At 44.9% G+C, this 20,526-nt stretch overlaps 2 protein-coding genes across 2 annotated transcripts; one reads left to right on the forward strand and one right to left on the reverse strand.

Annotated features, from left to right (window-relative positions):
- Window positions 1-456: 456 nt before the first annotated feature.
- On the reverse strand, window positions 457-9,040 carry UNC50 (unc-50 inner nuclear membrane RNA binding protein). Its single transcript, XM_057558129.1, has 6 exons — window positions 8,884-9,040; window positions 7,532-7,815; window positions 6,668-6,788; window positions 2,911-3,050; window positions 2,721-2,822; window positions 457-803 (listed from the first exon to the last, which is right to left on the reverse strand). Exons 2-6 carry the CDS (start codon window positions 7,809-7,811, stop codon window positions 667-669), a joined length of 780 nt encoding a protein of 259 aa, XP_057414112.1. The 5' UTR covers window positions 7,812-7,815; window positions 8,884-9,040; the 3' UTR covers window positions 457-666.
- Window positions 9,041-9,085: 45 nt separating this feature from the next.
- LOC130709369 (cytochrome c oxidase assembly factor 5) lies at window positions 9,086-19,596 on the forward strand. The gene is made up of 3 exons (XM_057558130.1): window positions 9,086-9,295; window positions 15,504-15,587; window positions 18,091-19,596. Exons 1-3 carry the CDS (start codon window positions 9,197-9,199, stop codon window positions 18,130-18,132), a joined length of 225 nt encoding a protein of 74 aa, XP_057414113.1. The 5' UTR covers window positions 9,086-9,196; the 3' UTR covers window positions 18,133-19,596.
- The last annotated feature ends 930 nt before the right edge of the window (window positions 19,597-20,526 follow it).

Here is a 20,526-nt window from a genome sequence, read left to right on the forward strand (position 1 = left end):
CGTGATTATCAGTGTCATGCAGGTGTTCACTCAGACCCTGCATATGCTACTGTACAGTCCCCGGAGTAAGAGTAGCCTCCAGGGACCTCTTTGATCTACTGTATTTTGTTTTTGTTTGTTTGTTGGGTAGTTTTTTTTTTTTGCATGAACAATGGCTGTTAATGATATTTAGAGCCTGTAGTACAGTGATTCCTATTTGAATTACAAGTAGAGGCTTTTGAAGGTTACACTAGGATCCTGTGGCTTATATAAAAGTTTACAATGCAGCCCATTAGAAATGGGGCTGGACTTTGTACCTTGTCAGTAACAGTGGGGGAGGGGAGAAGGGGAAACATTATTACCATGTTCTCCAAATGGATACTTTCAAAAATAATTCATATTAAAAAGTTTTACCTTTCTCTCTTCCGCATGCCCTTAGTACTTTGCATATATTCTCTGTGCAGAATAAAATACATGCCTTAGTTTAAAAAATATTTATTATAGAAATGTACATTTAATTAGTTTTAAGGAAGGTACTAGATAACAGTGTTAGCATATATATTTCTTCAAATTTGCAAACTTTACACCTTTGAGATATCTACAATGATAGTTTATTTACAAGTTTCACAAGAAATCACCACCTCACCAATACTGCTGACGCACCTAAGATGTAAGAGGCTCCCGGTTTCACTTCACTCTGTACTTGTAGAAGGAGCACAGCGTGCGGGTGAAGTTCCAGCCCAGGGCTAGCGACAGTCCATAGAGCAGGATGAGAGGTGCAAACGGGTAAAGAAGAATCACTGTGTTTTTCAGAAACGGCAGTGCTGGAAAAGGAGCAAACCCACATGCATTTGGTGGGTAAAGTAAAGGACTAGTAAACGAGCGTTCTGGAAGACGGCTTCCCCCACAGCACGAGGGGCCGAGCAGGCACACATACTGTGAATCTTACTGAAGCATCTTACTGACAATGCTATACTGCAGCCAGAGCAATATTACTACTCCTCTGTGTTATTTCCTTCTCATTCATGGCTGTGAAGAAACCGAGCAGCACAGAGGATGAATGAGAAGCAAATCCAGGACTGAGGTTAAGAGTGAGGGTCAAACATCACCAATATTAATGGACGCAGTGGTGAATTTAAACCTGTAATGCTTCAGAAGCCTCCCATTTTAACGTACCAACAGAGATGGATGATGTTATAGGAAAAAAACCAACTTTCAGCTATTTGCGATTTCCCAACGGGGGAAAGCATTACACGTCCACTTTGAGAAGGTGAGATCTCAACTAGTATCCCAGACTTTAGGAAAGAACTGAAACTCTCACATATAAAATCCATCCTCAGATATCCATGTTTGTTTCTTGCTCATGGCTTGGTTAGTGGGTCCCTACCCCATGCATTCTAACCTAAATATTTCTCATACAAGTAGTCCTCAAACTGAAACTGAGCTGTGCTCAAAGAATCTTCTAAATCGTAGGGAGTTACCAGGAGAGTGATCCAGAATCCACTTCAAGCAACCATAACGTGGCAGTGTGCTAATGACATTTTAAAACTTTCTCAAAATGTGAAAATTCATTAGAAGCCTAAATATAACATGTCACAAACATCTCCCCTGAACTAGAGAAAAGACTCTCAATGCCCCAAACAAGGTATTACAATTTGGGTGGCAGGGGGGTTGCAGTGGTTCCTGGCAAAGCCAAGGGGGCAAGCATGGGAGGCTCTCACCACAGGAGCCAGTCACATGTGAGTACAAGTGGCTTGTATTTACAGTAAGAGCCTAATCATCTAGAGTGACAAGAAAGGAAGGGCTAAGAATATAATGCTAACAAATCATAAGTCAGGTCTCTAGATTTAATCTAACTCTATTGAATAGCGATCGTTTCTTAACATACATGAAGAAGAATGTAAATATGGTTCTCATTCGTACTATGAGAAATGAATCGATAGCAGGACTTAGCAGTGAATTCACAAACACCCTGAGCTCAGCAGGAGCTGGGCCCGATCTTCTGTGATCATCTGCAGAGCCTCTCATCCCGAAGCTTCTCCAGTCCAGCAGGTGGCCTGGCACCTGGCCTTAGGCCCAGACTGTTGAGCAGGCGCTCCTGCTGTTGACGCATAACCACCTCTGCACCCCTGGGCCCTCTGCTGCTCCTGAGCCCCAGTCTCCCTGTGACGGGTGAACTTTGTGTACTGTGTCTCGGGTCCAGTATATGAATTGTGAGCAGGGTTCATCTATTTTAAACACAGATGTTTACAAAATAAAGAGTATTTCAAACCCCCCAGCCCACAATCATAAAAAAGAAGATGAGGCAAAGGTTTTAAACATGCCCACACATCGGACCCAGCCCTTTCCTCACTCTGACTGCCGGTAACCTAGAACCCAAAAGCCTTGGAGAAAAGGAAGAGGAAACCGATCGTGGGTTTCCTGCCAGTAATTTGGACAGCATCAATATGGTTTAACATGGTTCCTTGAAATTATAAAATTTGTTATATACCAGCTGTGCCACCTGCTAGCTGCGTGACCGTGGGTAAGTTACTTAATCTCTCTGCGCCTGTTTCCTCATTTGAAAAATGGGGATAAGTAAAGCTGTACCATGTATCTGTAAAGATTAAACGGGAGAATTCCTATAAAACACCTGGGACAGTGCCTGTAAGAGCTCCATGAAAGTAAGCTAATTGTATTATTGTTACAACTTCTCCCCTCCCTGCTGTGTTGTCAATCAACCAAAAAAAGCAATTACTTACCACTGTATCCTAGGAAAGTTACGTAGATGTAGTAGCCAACTGCAACCAACCATAAGGTATTTCCAACTAAATATCCAATAAATGTGTCTGTTAGGATGACATCTGCGGAAGAGACGCATACAGTGAATCTCTTTTCAGTGGGTACAATGAAGACTTTTTGATAATATATTGAGAAGTAACTGCTACTTACGGTTGATGAAAAAAAGCTGGATAAAATGCAGAATGACGAGGAGAGGGTAAAAAGCGTTCAGATGCACATCAAACGCATAGCCCCACTCCACATCATGGTCTCTGCTCTGCCGTTTCACTAAATACTTGTTAGAGATAAACCTGAAGAGAAAAGTTAACATTTATTTCATAGTACAATAAAATTAATTATGAGTATTTACTGACTACTTTCTATGTCCCAAGCTTTATTCCAGACATGTGGAGATACAGCGGTAAACAAAACAAATTTCTGCCTTCAATCTCGTGGGAGTAGTCTGACAACAATACAAATAGCTGTCAGATGGTCCTATAGAGAAAAACAGAGCAGTACAGAAAGACAGAATACAAAGTTGAAATGTTACATATGATGATGGTCATAAGAGAGCGACATCTGGGTAAAGTCCCAAGGGCAGTGATGGGAAGAATCCCCCAGGGCAGAGCATTCCAGGCAGAGGGGAGTCCAAGCACAGAGGTGGGGGTGGGTACAGGTAGGTGGCAGAGGGCCCCGCAGGCTTGAGGAATGGGGGAGGGGCGCAGAGTGCCTGGGACAAGTGAGAAGATACGCAGGAAATGGAATCCGAAAACAAACGGGAGCTGGATCTTATAGAGCCTGTGGCCACTGTCAGGCCTTTGGGCTTTTACTCTTGGTGGAATAAGAAGTCACTGTGGAGTTCCCAGAACGTCTGACTTACTGTACTGACAGGGTTCCTCTGGCTGCCGGTCTGAGAACAGACTCTGGGGACAAGAGTGGAAGCAGAGAGGCAGATGGGAGGCTGCTGCGAGCAGGAGATGAACAGGGTGGCAGCAGCGGAGGTGCTGACATGGGGATGTATTACCGCTGGAAGGCAGAGCCAATAGGACTAGATGTACTAGACTAGTGCTAGACTTGAGTGCTAGGGTACAAAAAAAAAAAGATCAGTCAAGAACGACCGAGAGATTCTGGCCTTAAACAAATGGAAGACTGAGGAGTGAGGTGGGGATGCCTGTCAGTCTGGAGTAAGAAGTATAGAAGGTCTAGAGTTTAGAGGAGAGGTCCAAACTGCAGATATAAACTCATCAGTGTGTAGATGATATTAAAAGCCACGAACCCAAATGCGATCACCCAAAGAGTGAACGCAGAAAACAGGTCCAAGGCCTAGGACCTGGGTCTCCCCCGTGGAAAGGTTAGGGAGTCAGAAGGAACCAGTAAAGAGAGAGGGGCCAATGGTGTCTCCAGCCACAGGAACAATCACTCAGCTGGTGTCTCTGTTCCACAGCGTGGCCTAATCGTTCCGTTAAATGACGAACGAATGAGAAGACAGACATCCAGGTAACAGAAAGATTGTCAAAGGAAAAGAACAAAAAAGATCACTGTATTATAAACACAGCTGTGGAAATTCAATGGACTCTTCCACATGTGATTTCATTTTGAGGATACCGTTAAGAAAATGCTATGCCTAGTGGAAATAAAAATAGAAAAAAGAAAGAAACAAGAGGGAGAAGGTGTTACAGTACTAATAAAGCAGTCCTGTACTCAGTTATCTGAAAGTGGCAAGACAATCGTGCTCTGATCGAGCAAACGAGCTCACCAGAACACCTTCCACTTGAGCCGAGAACCTGTGCCATTAAAACGAATGGAATCAGCATCTAGCCCACAACCCAAGTTCCCACTCTGGGGTCCTGCTGCTGCCCCTTCCCCTCTGCTTAGCCCCTGAATGGCTGCTTTCCAGGCTTCTGGCCTCCTTCCGAGTCTCACCTCTCGAACATGGACACGCCTTCTGAGAGCGCTCAAAGACAGCTGCAGTGCTCCCCTCCCACCTCCGTATTAATAATGCCAGTCACGTCTTCATCTTGGCCAGACTGTTGCAGCTTCCTAGTTACCTACCCCAGTGGCCAATGAACCTTCACTTCATTATCAACAAGCCTCCTGAAATCAACATGTCCAACATGGAATGCTTCACTTGCACCGGCCACTGACTCCTAAGCCCAAAACTCCCAGGCCATCCCAGAGGCCCCGGGTCCTCCTCTTCCCTACCCTCATCTATTTCCGTGACACCGCACTAGTCCGGGCCTCCTCTGCTCCAGTGCAGACCCCACGACTGTATCCAGCCTAGCCACTCTCTCCAGCTCCTCGGTCTCCACTGCCATAGACAGGATTTTTCCTGAAGTGTGAATTTGATCGTATTTCTTCAAAGCCTCCAAGCTCCCCACCGCTCCCCCTCCCTCCTACTCCCACATGCAGCCTATGACCTAAAGTCCAGTTCTTTTCTCTAAATTGCATTTAGGGCCAATTTCTCTATTCCCATCTCCTCCCCAGCCACCCAGTGCCCCCTGTGCTCCCATACCTGGCACACTGTTCCACACCTCTCTGCCTTCACACTTGGTGCCAGGAATCAGCTACCCCATCTGCCCAAATACCTCCTCATGCTGGCTTCTGTGGCGCCCCTGGCGTGACTGGAATCACTCATTTCTATTTCTAGTTCCTCACACAATTCACAGCGCAATGTAGGTTCTCAAAAATATACTGAGTCCTTCTCCAATGAACTCAAACTATGATACAGACTCACACTAAAGGTACTAAACTCCCGGCTTCTGCGACCCTCCAGATCGCAGAATCGCAATGCATTCAAGGCAGAATGCCGGCTACAAACTATTTGTTTGAAAGCCTTATTTATTGAAATTTTTTCACCTAGCATGTTTCCCTTGGATATCTTGATAATGAACACGTGACTTACATTGGTTAGCGGTATTCTTTTTAGGCCAGATTTTAGAATCTTAGGTTAATGATGCATTCCATTTTCCGACTACCTAGCACATACAAGACCTGCACTGGACTAGTCAGAAATTACAAAGCAAAATAACAGGTTGGTATCATCAGAGGTTAGCGTCTCAGAATCTTGCTTAAAATGTTAACAGCTACCATTTATTGAGCACAGACTATATGCCAAGTGCTTTTCATACCACAATCTTTTCAAATACCTCATAAATAATCAACTCCATCTTCCAAAAGAAGACTGGAGCTAAGAAGTACACAGTAAATGACTGAGCTGGCATTTGAACCCAGGTCTCTCTGTGACTCAGGTTCCAGTGTTTTCTCTGACATACAATGACCACCACCTCCGGCCCCCTGCTGAGCTCACCCACACATCCACCCCTTCTGCCAACCCCACAGGAGCACTGATCAGGGAGAAGGCTGAAAAACCAAACACCAGATTTATACTCAGTACACTACTGTTGGTACAGCAAACCCAGACAAAGTCAGACTGAGAACCCAGTCAATAAAACCCACGTGTGTGGCTCAGAAGACAGACACCAAAATTTTAACCAAAACAATCTTTTTTCAGGTGTACTTCATTTCATGTCAAAGATGCAAAGTAAGATTCCATGATATAATCGTCTACATCTTACACCTCTAGAAGTGACCCACTGGCAAAGGCAGCAGAATATTGTGCCGTCGTCCAGACAGCTTAAGCAGAATTGGCTAACTGCATAATATTTTTGCAAAATCAAAATTTTTGTTAATACGACACAATCATTACTTCAATTCACTTATTTGCTGCGCTTTGACAAAGCAGACCATCCCCTTAGAGTATTTTCTGATGTAGGTACCGACACAGGAGGACAAGGTATAATAATCCTGGCAGCCAAAATTGATGCTTTCAGTTCATCTATCTTGTTTCAATTTCCATCAGCTACTCTCTGAAGCAAGCAAATGGAGGCTCTACAGCAGCATCTAAAGAACCAAAGTTAACAGTACTTACCACATTAAGGTTGATATGAGAAGACCGACGCCTACACAGTCTATGAATACAACCCAAAGGAGCAGCTTTATCGTCTCAAAAAATCCCATGTCCAGCACAAAGCCAAATCCTATAGTGGACACTGAAAAGAAAGATTTACAAGATGTATTCAGGCACTCTGCTAGATTCTAGGGGTACAGGGCATGGTCTCTGCCCACTCTAGTGTGGAAGACAGGTATGTAAACCCCAAAGGTATGTTAGATGTAACTGATTAAGAAATGCAGATCACCTTGGAACACAGAACTACCACTGAGATATCTGAAGTTTACTGAGGAGGCCCCCATCTGTCTGTGGTTCACCAGGGTAGCCCCAGCATTCAGAACACAAGCAGCACTCACATATTTTTAAGTCTAGTTAAAGGTGAAAAATAATCCAACACCCTAAAGACGGCTCAGACCCTTTCACTGCACTACTGGAGAACTAAAAGCAGTTTCTCAAGTTCACATTGGTACTTTCAGAACTCTCATTCTGGATTGGCCTGATGGTGAATTTCCAACCTTGGTAGTCCTTTTTCACAGTAAGTTTGCATTTGGGTATCAAATTATTTATCATGGTAGTTAAAAGACATGGAGTGACTCTGTCTTCTGCTTTTGAAAGTTCTGAGGAAACAGTTGACTCTGGCACCTGCTTGGGACTTTTAAAATCAGGAAGAATACCACCTTCTTTCCTGTGAGGAGATTTCTGAGGCTTCAGAGAGGAAGAAAACAACTTCAGAGATCCCCAAATTGTGACCCACAACATGCTGATAACAAAAGATTCTCCAAATGACAAGCCCAACCTGAAATGCTCACTTATTCTTCAACTCTCCTGCAGACAGACACTTACCACAGAGCCAGAGACTTAACAGGACCAAGAAAGCAGGGTCATCTCTGGCCCACTGATCCTTTGTCTGCTTCCGGTAATGAAAGTTTCTATAAACTCTCTGTGGGGAAGTGAACAGGTAGAGCATCTGCCAGGCAGCAAACTCAAAGTCCATCTGCCGGAAACGAAAAAGCCTCCTCAGGTATTTGTAGCGTTTTGCTCCAGCTGTGTGTCTGGCCGCATCCCTGGAACTCAATACCCCGTTCCCCTGCACTGGGGAATTCACTGAAGTACTCGGTAACATCTTCCTAGATGGAAGAAAAAAAAAAATTCTATTACAAGTCATCTGAAGAAACTGTCAGCTACTAGCACCCCTCTTGTGAGTTACGAGAGAAGTCACCTTACATTTCGGCTCCAATTCCTGCGTAGAGGCAGGGCTCAAAAGCGAGTGGAGTTGGTTCTGAGGCTGCAGAAATGATCACTGCACTTCAGGCAAGGGCTACCCCACGCCCTTCTGAACCTTCATAATAACACTTTCATAGGGTCCACATTTCCCCCACACTTCACTTCCCTCAATCCTCAGCTTCCCCCTTCCCCCCCACTCCCCGGCAGGGGCAGTGATACTGATGGAGCCAAAATTTGCACTCAGGCAGTCTGGCTCAAAATTCCACCTGTCATGTGGGCTCTCGACCATCAAGACTTTAAGAGAAAGCCTTTGCTGAAGCCAAACAGAAACGACGTTCCCGACGAGGTAAAATAAATGGCCTATCTCACAGGTCCATCAGCGCATGACCAGCAAGCAACTCGTTCATGACTATGTGATGTAAAAACAAAGCAGAACTCAAATGCATAGTGTTTTACTTCCTAACTAGTTCAGCAGGGGAACGACAGCGTGGGAGTTCCGGTCCAACCAGTCTGAAGCCAGGGGAGCGCCGGTCACCGTCCGGCCCCCACGCCCCGCCCCGGCAGCCCAGTGTCTGGCTCCACTCCCCAGGCCTCCTCCGGGACGCTGGCGGCGCTTCCCGGGCCCTATGGCTCCCCGCCGACCCGGGGCCTCGGGTCGGGCGGCCAGATTTAGCATAAAAACACAGGACGTCCAGTTACAACTGAATCTCAGATACAAGAGTAATTTTTAATATCAGCAGGTTCGAAACACTGCGTGGGACATACGCATACGAAAACATTCTTCGCTGGTATCTGAAATTCAACTGTAACCAGCCCCCTTGAATGTGTCTGGCAGCCCCGCCGCAGGCCGAGCAGCCGAACCCGGGCGCGGTCACTCCAGGGCCGGGTGACGTGGGGCCGCGAGTTGCCGGAGGAAACGGCCCCCGGGCGAGCCCGAGTCGCGCGCAGACAGGGCGGTCGGCAGGCCTCACCTGGAGCCCCGCGGCGGCCTCCACCGGCTCCAAACTGACCCGCCACCGCCGCACAGCAGCCGAGCCCAGCTGCCGCGGGGCCAACTTCCCTCCCAGCAACGTCGCTGGCGCTGGGGGCGCGGCGCGGTGCGTCACGTGACCCACTTCCGCCGCGCGCGCGGCCTCCCGGGCCCCTTTGGTCCGCCGCGCGCCCGCCGGAAGTGGTGGCTGCCGGCTTCCGGTTCCGCTTGCCGCGGCGTCGTTGGCGTCCTGTCAGGTCGGGGCCGTCGCGGACTGGAGCGGGTCTGGATAGCAGCGGGCGGAAGGCGCAGCCATGCCCCGCTATTACGAGGACAAGCCGGAGGGCGGCGCGTGCGCGGGCTTGAAGGAGGACCTCGGCGCGTGCCTGCTGCAGTCGGACTGCGTGCTCCAGGTAGCGCGGCCGGGCGCTCGGCTGACCGACACCCGAAGCGGGGAGGCGGGGCCGGCGGAGGGCTCTCGGCCGGCCGCGGTGATGGTCAAGAGAAGTGCCTCGGATTTCGCCGTCCTGGGTGTCGAACGCAGCTCCAACTTAGTGAATTTGGGCGAATCCACTGTCAGAGCCTCACTTCCCAGTGGTGTGAAATTGGAGAGAACGGTGCCGCCCCGTTGGGTTTTTGTAAAGGTTATAAACCATTTCGGGTCGAGAAACACGGAATGCTGCCACTCTGCTAGGTTTTGAAGGCATAAAGGAGAATAAGAAAGGTTTCTTGAGCCCTAGAAAATGAGAATCAGTAAATTAGCAGGTAATTACATGAACCTGGCACACTGTAATGCCTAGTAAATTCTCCTTTCTGTGTTCAGTGGTGGCTGAATAGATTCTCTGCCTACCCTGTGTTGGTTTGAACGTGTTGCTGAGTTGAGTTCTGTGCATTCCTGCGTAAGTTGTAAATGAGGCAGCTCTTTATTTTCACCACTTTGTATCTTGCTCCCCCTACCGTGGATCTTGTGGTTTTACGTGCTGTGATGGGAGCTATTGCTCTCCTGTTTTTCCATCACTACAGCCCCAGGTCTTCTCAGGAGCCATTGTGAATGCAGAGAGGTTCAAAGTCGACTGGGGAACCTGGGTTCTGGCCTTAAACCCAACCAAAGCACGAGTACCTTTTCCGATCACCAAGGCCTGATGAGAGGGCAATCCGTTGGGTGCAATTATTTTTGCATTTGGAGATGTAATTTCAGAAAGTTGCCCTTATTTCAAAGAAAAGACAACTGCCCGAAAATGGACATCAATCATGAGGCTATATTGGTGTTTCTGCTGATTCATGTTTTACATTTGGTTCACTGTTTTTGGCAAGGGCTGTGTAAGCATTCAGTAAATACTTGTTTTGTGAGTAGAGGAGCAAAATGCCTCGGGCACCCAGTGGAGAGCAACTTATTTTGCTTGAGAATTTGGAAACTTCTCACAGGAGGAGGTAACATTTGCTCTGAGTCTTAAAGGTTGAGTAGTAGTTCATCAAGTAAAGGAGTGGAGGCTGTGGTGTTTGTGGGGAGAATCTGAAAGAACAGCACGTGCAGAATCAGGGAGATGTGGCAGGCCCACGAGAAGCTGGTACCCTGCTGGGCTGGAGGAAGGGGAATGTGCCAGGAGGCTTGAGAGGACGGTTGCCATGGGTGACAGCCCTTGTGTGTCACAGTGAGCAGCTCCGGCACAGAGTAGGACTGAGGAAAGAAAACTCTGGAAGTGGAAGAGGATACTGGTGGCAGGGAGAACACCAAGTTGGTTTTTTGCAGTGATTGATTGATTTAGCAAACATTTGAGTGCCAAGTCTGATTGAGGGGACTTACAGATGAATGGGACACATTGTAGAAATTGGATCTCTGGGAAGCTCGGAAGGTGTAGGCAGAGGTAATGACCCGGACACATTGCACGGATGTTGCTTTCCCCCACTGAGTATTTGGCCTTTTTGTTGCTGAATTTGGTCAACTAGGAAAACGTGGTGTTTCATATAAAGAGTCTCTTAAATGGAAGTGCATTGACAGTTTGTGTTAAATTCATCCTGAATGGTCACTTCAACTGGACTATAAAATGGCAATACTGAGGCAAAACATTGAGTTATGCAAATCCAGGCGGATATCCTACCTTCTCGGATGGTGTCACTGGCAGCTCCAGCCCAGCCCTCCCCACTAGGAACTCAAGACCAAGGGGAGTTTGCTGAGGTATATGCCTGCTGTGTATGGCCACCTCATTTATGATAAGGTTTTTGATTCCTCAGCTCCTTGAATAAAGAAATTAATCTGATCTTTTGGCAGATGATGCTATAGTCTCTCCTTGCCAATCTTTAACCCACGTGCAAAGCTGCTAGACCTTACTTTAGGGAGGAATTAAACATAAAATACTTAGTTCTGGGGCTGCACTGAGAGATAGCCAAGGAACTGTAGGGGCTCAGAGAAACTCAGGGTAATGGTGATAAGGATGTAAACTCCAGTGGGGCTGGAGAGGAGAAGGAAAAAGCAGATTCAAAAGGCATCTCTTGGATAAACTTCTTAGGATTCTGACTCCTGGGAGTTGAAACTGTGCCCAATGAACTCAATTACAAGTTATCTCCCTTGTGTCTCTGTTAACAGCTTCCAGACCTGCTGACTTTTCATCGGAATCACCTGGAGATGGAGGGGGAGAGCTTAAAAGTACAGATTCCACTGCTCTCCCCATCTCCCTTATAAATTGAAAGTGTCTCAGGTTGATTCTTGGACACAACCGTGTTTGGGAATCACCAGTCTTGACCTCAGAAGGCAAATAAGCTTGGGAGTGTATTAGTTGGGTTATAGGTTCAGACAAATGTTACAGAGACCCGGAATAACAGTGGCTTGAACAAGATAGAGAATTCTCTCTTTTGCCTATAAGTAGGGTCTAGTTTGATCCTCTCTGTCTTCCATGGACCTAAACACTGTTAATCGGTGGTGTCAGGTGCTGTGATGGGAGTTAGGATATTACTCTCTCACTCATGGTCCAAGACTGCCTTGCTTCCACATCATCAGGCCTAGTAACAGGGGGGAGGAAAGTGGGGCAAGCGACTTTCCATTACAGACCAACCCAGAAGTTTTACATTTCAGTTCCCTGCATATTCCATTGGCTAGAACTTAGTCACATGACCATACCCACCTGCAAGGTGGCTGGGAAATCTAGCTCAGCCATATGCCCCACTCAGAAGGAAGAGTGAATATTAAGGGGACAGTTAGCAATCTGCCATTAGGGGTGGAGGTGGAGGAAGATGAAGTAATATTTCTCTCTTAAGTGTAGTATCTAGGTGGATCTTCCCGGTAGGCAGTTGGCAGTATGGGTTGAAAGCTTGTGAAAAAGGTGGCATCTCAGATACGGTTTGGGGAAGCATCAGTTTATAAATTACAGTCTTTTGTATAGTTATAGTCTTTTATCTCCACGTTGTTCATGTGGGCAACCTCATTACAGAGTTTGAGGGAGGAACATAATAGTGCAGAGAAGCTTGCTACTCTGTTCTGGTTCACTTTTGAGATTCACTGATGTAGATGACAATTCAAATCTAGGGCCCAAGCAGACATAAAGACTGGAATGTGGCCAAGGTTCCTGGGGATCAGGAATGCCATAGATGTGGTACCCTGTAGCTTTTTTCACAGTAAAAACTAGGAGTGTGACTGGCACTTGCAAAATAAAGGTTTTGGAGAGTGATCACAGTGGTGGAGTCGGGGTGGCAAAATCTGCTTGAGGGGAAATCCTTGAAGATGAAGAGCAGGTGAAATTTAAGTTACACCAGAGCTTTCTACTTAAGTAGTACTCTAGCCGACCTTATTAACATCTTTCTGAAATGTTGAGAACCAGCACTAAAGCTGTTGAGATTTTAGGGCACCTAACTGGGGCTGTTTGAGCTTTTAAAGTTAACGTGGAACAGGGTCATTTTTACTCTCAGACAAAATTGCTTGATTCATTTTGCATTGGAATTCACTTCGAGTAGGAAGATTTCACGATCTTCCTTTATATCGTGAAGCACTGCATAAAGCTAAAGTTTATGAGCAGTATATGTTTTATTCATTTATTATTTCTTTAACAGTAATAAAATGTAAGGTTTTGATTTTTTTCCCTTATGAATTGCAAGTTAGTTTAATGTCATTAAATCTCAGGTGATTCAGAAAATTCAAGTTCAGTCTCCTTTTTCCAGATGTTGTTTTATGCATTTACAGCCCTGGGAAAAGGGAACCCCCTCAGCGCCTTTCCCTGCCTCCTCGCCCCCTCCCAGTTACCTCCCCCGCTTTGTGACTTGCTCACACTGCCAGTGAACATTAGCATGTGTATACCTTCTCCTACCTGCTGTTTGAAGCCCTGTGTACACAGGAATAGCTTGTATTTACTTTTTAACCTCCTGCTAAACTGAGCTAGGACAGTTCTGAATTTTTTTTTTTTAATAAATTAGTCCTTGTGAGTGTTTAGTTACTAGACAAATTAGTAGGGTAGGGGGTTCAAAAAGAAATTTTGCAGTAGTTAAATTTTAATCTTGCTTCTTTGAGTTGTGAAATACACTTTCTGTAGATGCTTCTTTGTGTCCAATATATTTAAGTGCCTTTGTGTTAAGTTCAATTTATGGCAGTAAATTTGTTCAAAATATTTTAAGATAATGAAGATATGATAATGAAGTCATTTCTATCCCATGTTTACCTACTAAAATACTACTAAATTTTAGCTCTTAATCTAGTTTTGCAGTTAGTTTGTCAAGTGTGATTTTTAAAGTCTTATTTGTTAAGAGTCAGAAATAAGCACTTCCCCTGTGAATGTGTTCTTGTAGCACTGTCCTGTCTTGATGGCAGAAAGGGAATGGTTTAATCCATTTTTCTTAAGCTCTTATGAGCTTTCACTGCTTAAAGACCAGTTAATTTCACACTGGGCCCAGGCAGATCTTCCCTCCCAATTATATATAAATTCTGTTAAAATCTCACTCTCCTCTTCCAGTTCTTACTCAGTGAGCTTCTCAGAATAGAGAGCTTGACTGTGGCAGTAGGGGGTGGGAAAATGCAGAGATGTGTTGGAGGTAAACTTGCTTGCATTAAAATGATATTGTAATTGGAGACTTTAAAGCCACTTGATAATACCTTCCGGAACAAACCCTCCCATTCACCACTACAGCATTCCTGATCTCTCACGTGAACACCCTCTCTCCCTCCCTCTCCCTCCCTCTCCCTCCCTCTCTCCCCCTCTCTCCCTCTCCCCCCCTTCCTCCCTCTCCCCCCCTTGCTCCCTCTCTCTCCCGTTCCTCCCCCTCTCTCTCCTTCCCCCTCTCTCTCTCCTTCTCCCTCCCTCCCTCTCTCCCCCACTTCCTCCCCCTCTTTCTCTCCCCCCTTCCTCCCTCCCTCTCTCTCCCTGTTCGTCCCTTTTTCTTTCTCCCTCCCTATCCCCCCTTCCTCCCTCTCTCCTTCCTTCGCTATCTCTCCCTCCCTCCCTCTCTCTCCCGTTCCTCCCCCTCTCTCTCTCCTTCTCCCTCTCTCCCCCACTTCCTCCCCCTCTTTCTCTCCCCCCTTCCTCCCTCCCTCTCTCTCCCCCTTCGTCCCTTTTTCTCTCTCTCCCTCCCTATCTCCCCTTCCTCCCTCTCTCCTTCCTTCCCTCTCTGTCTCTCCCTCCCTCCATCCCTCCCTCTCTCTCCCCCTCTCTCTCCCCCTTCCCTCCCTCCCTCTCTCTCTCTCCCCCCTTCCTCTCTCTCTCCCTCCCTCTCCCCCTTCCTCTCCCTCTCTCTCTCTCTCCCTCTCTCTGTCCCTCCCTCTCTCCCCCTTCCTCCCTCTCTCTCCCCCTCCCTCCCTCTCCCCCTTCCTCTCTCTCCCTTTCTCCCTTTCTCTCTCTCCCTCCCCCTTCCTCCCTCTCTCTCTCCCTCTCTCTCTCCCCCCTTTCCTCCCCCCCTCCCTCCTTCCTCCCTCCCTCTCTCTCCCCCTCCCTCTCTCCCCCTTCCTCTCTCCCCTTCCTCTCCCCCCTTCCTCTCTCTCTCTCCCCCCTCCTCCCTCTCTCTCCCCCTTCCTCCCTCTCTCCCCCCTTCTCCCTCTCTCCCTCCCTCTCCCCACTTTCTCTCTCTCCTCTCTCTCTCCTCTCTCCCTACCCCTCTTTCTCCCCCCTTTCCTCCCCCTCTCTCCCCACTTCCTCCCTCTCTCTCCCCCCTTCCTCTTTCCATCTCTCCCTCCCTCTCCCCCCTTCCTCCCTTCCTCTCTCTCCCCCTCCCTCTCTCTCTGTCACACACACTACTTTCTTCTCTGTCTTTAGGACTTCTTGAGTGTAAAAGTTTTTAAAACCCTGAAGAAACCCCGTTACTACTTTTCACCTTTACTCTTTCCCTTTCTTACACATAAGGAGCTGAAGATAGCAGTTTCTAGATTTTTATATAAACATTTTAAAGAAAAGTATCCCATGGAAACCAGTGTTTTCAAAAATTCAAGGGCACCCTTAAAGTGCCCCAAAATTATTTTACACATTTTTTCATTCTATCCTTTTCTTCTTAAGTACCAACAGTCAAAATGAATTATGAATTATTTCTTATACAAGTTACTGTTTTCTGCTTTTCCTTAACTTTTTAAAAAAGAACTATTTCCAGAAGGACAGTTATTTTGTACTTTGTGAGAAAATTTCTCAGGTATTTATATTGTTTTATGTGTCGTAGGAAGGAAAATCCCCTCGGCAGTGTCTGAAGGAAGGAAACTGCAAAGCTTTGAAATACTCATTTTTTGAGTGTAAAAGATCAGTGGTAAGTAGCTAAAGATTTTTAAAAGCTTATGCTAAAAATTAGCTCTGTGGAGTTAAATATGTGAGTGACTTAGTAATTATAAATAGGTTGCAGTGATATCACTTGGAAAAAAGGATGTATTTTTTCTTACCCAGTGAATTAATGTGAGGTAGCATTCATGCAAACCCACAGCTGATTGTTCTGTTATTGCTGTTATGCTAACCACAGCAGCTAAACTTCATGAATTTTTGAAAGAGTGAGAGTGCAGTCTTGGCAAGTGTAGATGGGGCACAGTTGATGTTGGTCACTGTGTATTTGGGTCATTTGGCAGCTACACACAGACCCATAATGTGGGGTCTACGGTGCATGCACTGTGCCTTACGTGTTGGTGTGATTAGGAGATGTTGGTGTCTGTGTTTGAGTTTGTAGAGTGAGGGATTGTGGAAAGACAGCCTGAGAGGACATTACAAATCTCATGGTTTCTACTCTAGTGTTCTTTGATTCAAAAGATCTACAAAGATCTTTGGAATAGAAACCAGGAGCCTTCTCTTTGTGAAAAGAAAATACGAAATCAGAAAAATGGACATCCCTCTAAAGACAGCAGTAACTTGGACTTGAACCTGCTTTTGTTTGTTGAGGGACAGCACTCAAATCCCTTCCCTTTTGTTGATAGGAGAAGCAGAGAGTACAGTATATTATGATCTGGGAGGCCAGACAAGAACTTGAGCATGTTTGCTAACTAACCGGATCCAGGGAGGTGTGAAGTTAGATTAAATTTAGCCGTGCTCTCTTTCTTTTCTCAAGTGACACAGTTCTTTGCCATATTTTCCTGTCATTTAATGTAAGAAAAGAGGATTTTCTTGCCTTCTCTCACATAGTTTTGTTACCCGTGTAAGATGCAAGCCTTTAGATCTTTAAAGAATGTCAGATCATGTTTAAATAATTGAGAAGTTATAAAGAACAGTTACTGTAGGAGGTGATGAGTTGTCCTTTTTAATCGTAATGATTGAATTTGTAATAAACTCCCTGTAATTCCTGGCCTGAATGTCAGTCTTTGATCTCCAAAGAACTTTAAGAAATCAGAACATGTAAAAATTTTCCACAATTTATCTACCTTCTGCAGAAATTTGTAACCATCTTGAATAAAAAGTAAACGTGCTTCTGACCATTTCAAATATCAGTACAAGGCAGAGCTTCACTCATACTTTTGGACTCCAGAAAGAGCAGTATAGGGAACTTTTTAGCAGACTTAGAGATTCTTGCAGCCTTTCTTTAAGACTGTGACTCACTGTTAGTCCTCCAGCATAGTGGAGTTGCCTCACACTTAACTAATGCAACTTATGCACTCTTGGCAAAAACCTGAAACAAAACAATTTAAATTATGCTGGTAATTTTGCTTAATATTTCAAACAGTGAGTGTATGACCCAGAGTGAAGGTGAGATGGTGAGTTTGAATGGGCTGTTCCCTCTTAATATAAGCCTCTCATCATCCTGATCATGATTCCCATGCTTGAAGATTATTTATTTATTTTTTGAAAATGTGGCTCTTAGCTACTTTATCTAGTGCTCAGATGAAGAAATAGCAGTCTGTCCCACACTGGCTGTGTTGTCCTCATTAATAGGGTTTAGCTCTAAAATAATTCCTTCCTATGGAATTTCTAGGGAGTGGTATTGACTGTCTACGCAGTTTTGCCTTCTCTACTGACTAGGACCCTCCACACTACCACACCACCCTTAAGAAGTGGCTGCGCTGTGAGGCTTAAGTCAGAGAACATAGAGTTGACCTATGAGTAGTAATTTAAGGATTTTTAATCCCAAAGTGGCTGTGTTACATAACATTGTTCAAGGCTCTTTCCTCTTTCTTCAGTTACTATTTAAAGATTTAAAAAATGCTTGAATAGTAACCCAAACAAAACCTAATTAGAAAGTCAGGTTTGTTTGAAGAACAACATACATTGAGTGTACTTCAGAGAAAAAGATAAATGAAATTTGGACTCAAGAAGAAAATCCTTATTGTGACCTTAAATGGAACTTTCGTTTTTTTTTTAAGTTATTTTAATTATTTATTTATTTATTTATTTATGGCTGTGTTGGGTCTTCGTTTCTGTGCGAGGGCTTTCTCTAGTTGCAGCAAGTGGGGGCCGCTCTTCGTCACAGTGCGCGGGCCTCTCACTATCGCGGCCTCTCTTGTTGCGGAGCACAGGCTCCAGACGTGCAGGCTCAGTAATTGTGGCTCACGGGCCTAGTTGCTCTGCGGCATGTGGGATCTTCCCAGACCAGGGCTGGAACCTGTGTCCCCTGCGTTGGCAGGCAGATTCTCAACCACTGCGCCACCAGGGAAGCCCAGGAACTTTCGTTTTTAACGCCATCTTTCCCACCACCACCCCCACCTTGGGAGCTGTGACCATTGCCTTTTTGAGTGTGCTGGAAACTGGTTTACTTCTCTCATATAGTGACACCCATTACCAAATCTGTGTTTAATTATGGTGTCCAGAGTATTATTTAATTGTATATTTATTTTCAGTTGGATGCCAGATCAAGATTCAGGGGAAGAAAAGGATATTGACACTACTATGTTGAAACCAAGATGAAAACAACAAAGGATTTTCTCTGTCATTAAAACAGAGAAGCCAAAATAAGAAACATACTTTTTGTTACATCTGTTCGGTTGGAGCAGTTTCTTCCCCCATGGAACACTGAAGAAAATGGATGAGTATGTATAAAGTAAATGCTTCTCTTGCTCTAAGTTATTTTTAGAAGAAAAATTTAATTGAATAGTTATGAGCTAAGAACATAGTAGATGTGTTTTAAGAATTGTTCTGAAGCACAGAGAGTGGAAAGCTTGTTATTTTCAAACTTGACTCCTCAACCAAATGACACAGTTTGTACATCCTTCTTGAATATTGTGAAGGCCACTAATGGGACTGTTAAAATCAGCATGGTGCCTGGTGAGAAAATGTCTGTCTGGAAAGTTTAGGACAAAACTTTCTTTTATTCAGTCTGTACTATTTAGTTCTAAAATAAATTGTGTTTGATTCCTTGGAGAAGAAATGCTTCCCTTGCACTGAATCACTGAAGTAACAACCTCAAAACATTAATATCACTCATCAGGCATAGCTGGATCCAAAGCCTGGGATTATGCTGCCAGGGCTCCTTGCCTCCATCTCTTGACTGTTTTTCTCTGTTTCCTGACCTCGTTTTTAGGCTGGCCCTCTCTACATAATGGGAAAGAGGCCAGTGTCCACCAAAAACACACATCCTTAAGGTCTGTGACTGAAAAAGAAGAGAGAGAACCTCCTTTTCTAGGGTCCACTAATCAGACCCTACAAAAGGACTCTTGTCTTCTGTGGAACACCTGCCCCTGAATTAGACCTGTAGTCCCTGTGGAAAAAGGGATGGGACCCCATGATCTTGGCCAGGCCTGGGTCTTATGCACTGTATTTGGTAACTCATGTCAGAATCACATTGAATGAATGATGGGCTTTATCCTAAAAGGAAAGAAGGATTCAGAACCAGTAGGTATTGACTATAGAAGGCAAGACTGAAAACCATAAAATGCTTGTAAAAGTTTAGAATCATGTAATTTTATTCCGATCATATAATACAGTAGAGCCAGATATGAATCCAAGTTTCCAGCTTTTTTTTTCAGTATTGAAGAATAATGGAAGGAGCCATAACTTCTTCATAGAGCTGCAGTTCACTGGAGTTAAAGCAATCAAGGTATTCTGTAGCTCATTTGCTTTCTTCAGGGTTCACCTAAAGTTGTGAGAATTCCACATCAGCACTGATCCTTGTTGCAGAAATTCACTGAGGTCTGTTGCATATACTATTAACTGGGAAAGGGAAAATGATGGATTTTTTCAATACCTCTTGTATACCTGTTTAAGTGCTACAACTTTTATTAAAAGTTAAGTTTGATAAGAAACTCAAATTATTTTATAGAACCCTATCTTTTTCTTAGTCACAGCTTTATTGAGAGCTTCATTGGGAGAAATTCAAATACCATAAAATTCACCCTTAAAGTATACAATTCAGTGTTTTTGTTTTTTTTTTAATAGTCACAGTCATGAAGCCTAGTCATGAAGCCATCACCACTGTCTAATTCCAGGGCATTTACATCACCCCAAAGAGAAGCCCCATCTCCATTAGCAGTTACTCCCTTCTCCCCCCGCTCCCCCAGCCCCCAGCTCTTGGCAACAACTCATACATTTTCTGTGTCTATAGATTTGCTTATTCTGGACATTTCATAAACATAGAAATATGTAATATGTGGCCTTTTGTGACTGGCTTCTTTCACCATGTTTTTAAGTTTCATCTATATGTAGCATCTATCTGTACTTCATTGCTTTTTTTTTTTTAATGTTATTTATTTTTGGCTGCGTTGGGTCTTTGTTGCTGCGCGCGGGCTTTCTCTAGTTGTGGCGAGCGGGAGCTACTCCGTGTTGTGGTGCGCGGGCTTCTCACTGCAGCGGCTTCTCTTGTTGCGGAGCACGGGCTCTAAGCGCGCAGGCTTGAATAGTTGTGGCACGTGGGCTCAGTAGTTGTGGCTTGTGGGCTCTAGAGCGCAGGCTCAGTAGTTGTGGCGCACAGGCTTAGTTGCTCCGTGGCATGTGGGGTCTTCCTGGACCAGGGATCGAACCAGGTGTCCCCTGCAATGGCAGGCGGATTCTTAACCACTGCGCCACCAGGGAAGTCCAATACTTCATTGCTTTTTATTGCTGAATAATATACCATAGTATAGATATACCACATTTTTTTTATCCATTCATCAGTTGAGGAAATTTTGGGTTATTTGCACTTTGGGGCTATTATGACTAATGATATGAACATTTATTAATGAGTTTTATCTGGACATGTTTCATTTCTTCGGGTTATATACCTAAGAGTGGTATTACTGTGTCGTATGATAACTCCAACTTTAACTGATAAACTGCCAAACTTTTCCACAGTGGCTACATCA

The sequence above is a fragment of the Balaenoptera acutorostrata genome, chromosome 12, assembly GCF_949987535.1.
Source record: "Balaenoptera acutorostrata chromosome 12, mBalAcu1.1, whole genome shotgun sequence".
Classification (NCBI taxonomy): domain Eukaryota; kingdom Metazoa; phylum Chordata; class Mammalia; order Artiodactyla; family Balaenopteridae; genus Balaenoptera; species Balaenoptera acutorostrata.

Excerpts from the sequence above, each read along its gene's own strand:
- UNC50 (XM_057558129.1), bottom strand. The coding sequence starts at position 7,811 with ATGTTACCGAGTACTTCAGTGAATTCCCCAGTGCAGGGGAACGGGGTA. Across the intron at positions 6,789-7,531 it reads GTTAAGTCTCTGGCTCTGTG|TGTCCACTATAGGATTTGGC; the intron begins GTAAGTGTCTGT and ends CTTTCTTTTCAG. Across the intron at positions 804-2,720 it reads AACTTTCCTAGGATACAGTG|CACTGCCGTTTCTGAAAAAC; the intron begins GTAAGTAATTGC and ends CTCCTTTTCCAG.
- LOC130709369 (XM_057558130.1), top strand. The coding sequence starts at position 9,197 with ATGCCCCGCTATTACGAGGACAAGCCGGAGGGCGGCGCGTGCGCGGGC. Across the intron at positions 9,296-15,503 it reads AGTCGGACTGCGTGCTCCAG|GAAGGAAAATCCCCTCGGCA; the intron begins GTAGCGCGGCCG and ends TATGTGTCGTAG. Across the intron at positions 15,588-18,090 it reads TTGAGTGTAAAAGATCAGTG|TTGGATGCCAGATCAAGATT; the intron begins GTAAGTAGCTAA and ends ATTTATTTTCAG.